This window comes from Brassica oleracea, chromosome C9 (genome assembly GCF_000695525.1).
Source record: "Brassica oleracea var. oleracea cultivar TO1000 chromosome C9, BOL, whole genome shotgun sequence".
Lineage (NCBI taxonomy): Eukaryota > Viridiplantae > Streptophyta > Magnoliopsida > Brassicales > Brassicaceae > Brassica > Brassica oleracea.
The window spans coordinates 26,955,645-26,961,466 of record NC_027756.1 but is presented as its reverse complement, the minus strand read 5'-3'; the positions used below and the strand labels follow the sequence as shown (position 1 = coordinate 26,961,466).

The following is a 5,822-nucleotide window of genomic DNA, read 5'->3' as shown; positions in this document are numbered from 1 at the left end:
TGATTATGCGGATCAATGAGAAGGATGTCATCAATTTCTTGTTCAGGTTCCTCGACTTCATTTATCTGTTCTTCTTACAATGGTGGTTCTTCTCCACTGATGATTCATCCTTGAGGTGTAACTTTGACCACGGCTAACCAATTTATTCCCGATTCTCTCATCCGAGGGTATAGAAGGAAGCTAACTTGGTCTGCTTGTGAAGGATGAAAGGCTCGAATTTGTTGTACCTGCAAAAATAAAGAAAACGTAGAAATTAATTTATTTTGCTCATGTATGACAAAATAAGAATTTGTTGTACCTTCGTCCACCATTGACATCAACTACACCGAATTTGTTAAACCGAACACCTCTGTTGACGACGGGGTCGAACCATTCACATTTGAAGATGACGCATTTCAGCTTCAATATCCCTGGTGGTGGATTCAAAATTTCCTTACTAAGTAGACGTAAAATATTTCCTCGTAAAGTACACGCTACATTTACGTCGAGTTTACGAGGAAAGCGTATTTCCTCGTAAAAGCCACGTGACATTATATCGACTTTACGACGAAATGATTTCGTCGTTATTTTAAGAGGAAATAACGTTGATTTTATATTTTCTCGTAAGTTCCTCTTAAAGTCGACGTAAATTTACGAGGATTAGCTTTCGTCGTTAAGTTTCCTCGCTAAACTTGTGTTTTCTTGTAGTGTAAAGCCCTAACAAGGGAAACGACAAGACCAACGACAAGAACAACACCTAATCAAACTAGGAGAACTGAGTAAACAGATCAAAATAAACCTTCACCAAAAGTGAACAATAAAACATGATGATTAACAGAGCTTCTTTGAACAAGGCAAAGCGAGGCAGCCATTCTTGGATAAACCTCCGGTTTACGATTCCTCCTATGATAAATAGCACATGCAAATGAAAGACCAAAGCTTCAAGCTCCAGGAGACAGAACACGTCATATTCATGAGTCATCAACCGGAAAACGATGGCGCAGAAGGATAGAAACGCCAATCGAAGCCAAACGGAAGAGAAGATCTCGATCGGATCTTGAGGTTAATGAAAAGGAGAGAAACAACTCAGAACCAAGAACAACCAAGCTCAAAAGACTGAGAGGGTTGAAGATCGAGACCTGGTATGAGCCAAAGAAAACTCAAAATCGACATGCAATTCAATCAAGCCACATACAAGGTTTTTAGACAGAACCAGATCTGAAGGATACAAGTATCCAACTCACTTCGACTAGAAAGATCAACCAAAAGAGAAAGATAAGAGAACAAAAGAAAAGAAACGGACCGGCCCCAGCACTAAGGAAGCAACCGAAGCCGGTAAACCGGCAAAATCAAGCTAAAGTTTTTAGAGAAATGGCAGAGGAAAGGTTTCTAGAGAGGTCATGAATACCTTTATAAATGTGTAAATAGAATTTTTTGAATGAAAATTTTGTATATATTAAGAAATTGCTTAAAATAGCATAATTGGACTACCACTTTCAAAACACACCGGTCATGCCATACAGGCAAACATGTGATTGCCTACTCTTTAAAAGTGAGTTCTTTTACATCACGTCGTGTGCTGACGATGATAATAATCCAAAATGGATGTCAATGAACGCAGGAAGATATACCGGAGGAGTTTGCGAAACTGGTTGTGAATTTCATATCACGTAACGGAATCGGAGCTCATGTTGTTGAGGTCTGTTCTGTGTAGTGTTCTATGACTCACTCACTGTTTGATGGTAAAGTCTCAATTAGACAATCCATTTATTTTGACAGATACCAGGAAATGGAAGCCTTCACAGCCCAAGATTTGTATCAGTCATCACAATGCCGTGGTCTTTCACTTGTTTTGCTTGTCAGCTTATGAATTAGAACAAGCTAGGAACTCAATTCACACTACAAATGTACGTACAGTCCGGACAAAACTAGTCTTGCTGTTCAAGTGCGATTTTAGTTTCCCTAGTTATATGTTTCTAAATATGCCTATTGGGCATCGAGAACTCAGCATGGAATGGTACATACAACTTTCGTCGTCGAAGAATCTGATTTGAAACAAAAACTAGGCAAGTGGAATAAAATCTCCTGAATTTCGTGGTGGAGAAGATTGCTTCTTCTTCTTCTTCTTCGTACGAGGTAACTCGCCCCATTGAAAAAAATAAAGATATACAAAGCAAGTTTATGACCACCATATACGTTGGTCTTATTTTTATCTATGAGAAAAAAAATGGAGGGGGAACAGAGGCTCCATTATAACCGAGCGTCTGTGTATGCAGTACCTTCCTTCAAATAAGCAATGAGGTCGGCACGATCTTGTGGCTTTTTCAATCCAGGAAACACCATTTTCGTCCCAGGTATGTACTGTTGTAACAAGCAAACAAAATCCACATCAAAAAGAGAAACTACTAAAGAAAAAAAAAACTACTAATGAAGACATGACTCGGTATTAAACAATCAACATGTTGCCTAAATCATGAACAAGCAGATGGGGTTCGTAGCAAATCACATATTCAACAGAAGAATACTTTGGATGGTATCAGAGTCGTAACAGTTGATAAATCTCATTAAGAAAATAAGAAAAGCATTAATCCATGAAGGAACAAGGCAAGATCTTCAATTCATTCACCAAAAAACAATGAACCTTTGCTATATATACTGATAAACAAATAAAAAAAGAGTACCTTCTTGGGGTTCAAGAGGTAATCGTAGAGAGTCTTCTCCTCCCACATGACGGCCATGTTTTTGTTAGCAGCAGAGTAGGAATACCCTGGCGTTGTTCCTGATTTGCCTCCCAAACAATCCGTTCAAGTTTGGTCCTGTTTCCATCCCAATTTCACATTTATAGATCCAGAGCGGAACAAACTTAAAATGATTGAGATTAAAATAGAAAAATGATGATCTCAGAGGATCAAATAAAGAGAGGAAGACGGACCTTGTTTGTGACCGGCACCTTTATCGACGGTGTGGCACTGCGCACACTTGGTTCTGAATATCTTCTCTCCGGCCTTTGGGTTTCCGGGAGGTGCTTCATCGAACGACGCCATTTCTGATCGACAATCTGAATGACGGTTGCTTTTGAGATTTTTTGTCTTTGTTTTGTTGAATGAACCGTGAACGGTGGCTCCTTTTTATCTCTTTTCTATGTGAAAGGGGGACTTTGTTTTAAATGAACGTTCGAGGAAGAAGAAGAGTAGGTGGCAGCCTGAGCGTCATCCCACACGCCATTCGTTTTATGAGCCCACGTGGCATTTTCTTTTGGTTCTCTAACTTTGAGTCGATTGACTCATTCAGGCCATTTTCGTTTACCTATCGCGCGACCTGCGACTGATCGCAGGTCGCAGGTTGTTGTTCGTTTTGCTGTCGCGTAACCTGCGATCTGCGATTGGTCACAGGTCGCAAGTCGCAAGTTGTTGTTCGTTTTGATGTCGCGCGACTGATCGCGCGACCAGTCGCCCGAAAAAAACAGCGACTAAAAATTAAGAAAATTTTGATCGCGCGATTGGTCGCAGGTCGCAGATCCTGCGCGTGACACGTAAACGAACATAGTTTTAGTCGCAGGTCGCATGCTTAGTCGCAGGTCGCGCGACACGTAAACGAACATAATCTTAGTCGCAGGTCGCAGGTTGCGCGACCCGTAAACGAACATGGCCTTATTCCTTTTTAGTATTTAAAAAAAAAAAGAAATTCGCTTTTGCAATGTTGGTTTTGTTTGTTCTCGGAAGCTGGATATGTAGACCCAAACATAAAAAAAAATTGTAAAAAAAAAAACTGAACAATTTTTTTTAGAAATCTATTTATCTATCTATATATATAGAGTTTGTTTTTTCTCTTCTTATGACAAGTGGCAATAGGGTTTGATGACATGTGTCCCCATGTATTTTTGCTTTTACATTTTAGATCATTCATCTTTTACACTATTGCAATTTGGCTTAATACTTTCTAATTACGCACTATTATTTTTTTCATACTAACCATTATTATATGAAGTTTTATAATATATTTTATTAGTCAATAAAATTAGAGATGAATAAAGAAAAAATAAAAATAGATTTTAAATATTTTATTTATTCACAACTAAAAATAACATAAATTTTTACTATTTTATTATTTTTTACTATTTTCTATTATTTTATTTACAAATTATAATTTATTTTACTATTAAAAATCATAAAATAACTAAACTATAAAAAAACTAGAGTAAGACACATAATCTAAACTTAAATCTCCACAATCACAAAAAAAAAAATAGAATACTATAGTAACACTTACTCAATAAAGGTTTGGAACACAAATGAACGCGATCAAGCACCAATCCAAAACACCAAAAAAAGATCACATAAAGAATAATCACCGGACCAATGTCACCACAAGCATGAAAACACATGCATAATACACAACCACCAGATAAAAAGGTATGAAGCACCTCACAAACAAAACAACCACATACAAGGAGCTCATGCCAATAAAGAACCACAAAGCTCTGAATAGAAGAGACCAAAACACTAAGAGACTAACTCCACACACCTATAACAAATGAAGTAGGAGAAGAAGAAAAGCTACATAAAGGAGGGAGAATGCAAACCAACCACAGAGAAATCAGAGCTCAAGTTTGAGACAAGAAATAATCTTTCAAGCCCACAAAACATACACGAAAGAAAACACTATCCAAACCTTGAGTGTCATATATGTGAAACGGAGAGCCACCAGAGACGCAAACAGCGATGAAAAGTGCAACGAGATGAGAGAACAAAGAAAGAAAAAGAGACTACACAAAATTAGCAAACTGTGGAGCCATCCTCGAGCTATGAAGAGAACATAAAAGTCAGATCACCAAAAACCAGATCTTGAAAACCAAGACTAGCAGGGACTATCAACGGCAAGCCAAATACGAGGAAGACAACTAAACTTTGACCCAACCCAATGAGATGTAGTTCCTAACATTAGCCAAATCTAAGGAAGAAGAGGAAAAATATTGACCAGAACAGCGTACAACATCATGAGAAACAACCGCACAACTGGAAACTCATAAACCTGATCTACAACAAATATCAGATAATCTCACAAGAGAAGAAGAAGAAGAAAAAGAAAAACAAGAGCAACGAAGGTGAGCATTTTCTGGTGATGGTAAGAAACACCACATACCGGAAATGTAAATAAAATACATAGATGGTGATGACTCAATTCAAAATATGCGGAGACGAAAAAAACATCTTCGAAGAATAATTTACAATGTTGTTAAAAAAATAATAATGTTCAAAAATGTGAAAACATGAAATACAATTTTGACGCTGAAACCGTTAATGTTAGAATCAACAAATGCTTGAATTCAAAGTTATTGAAATTCAATATGCTTTACATTAGAAGCTCAATTCACCACTAACAAATACTTCTATACACACAACAACACATTATTGAAAAGACGAACACATAATATATTAACATATAATCTAATACTACATAACACAATAAAATATTAAATCATGTTCTTCACAAATAAATACTGACCACATAATTACATCATCCAAAAACATCATATTTAACCATAATAAAATAAGCGCGGACACCCCCTAGTTAATTTATAAATTTAATTCGAAAGACGAAAATAAAAATCCGATTGCAAATCCAACTCAAACAAAATTACCCAAATTACAATGTTTCCTAATTAGTTTCGTTCGACTCAGCACCCCGGTGCGTTCCGCTAAATCAGAGCCAAAATCATTGAGTATTGATTTTCATTGTCACCATTGACGATAACCACATGAAAGTGAGATTCACCTCTCTGCCTCAAAATCCAAGACTTCCCATGTCGATTTCAGAGTAGATGGTTCATGATGAACTCATCG

General features: G+C 37.1%; 1 protein-coding gene across 1 annotated transcript; it reads right to left on the bottom strand.

Moving 5' to 3' along the window:
• Window positions 1-1,676: 1,676 nt before the first annotated feature.
• Window positions 1,677-3,164, bottom strand: LOC106317780 (cytochrome c-2-like). The gene is given in 4 exon segments (XM_013755553.1): window positions 1,677-2,340; window positions 2,661-2,762; window positions 2,764-2,795; window positions 2,912-3,164. Coding segments are annotated over 4 exon segments (357 nt in total). The 5' UTR covers window positions 3,024-3,164; the 3' UTR covers window positions 1,677-2,229.
• Window positions 3,165-5,822: the final 2,658 nt, after the last annotated feature.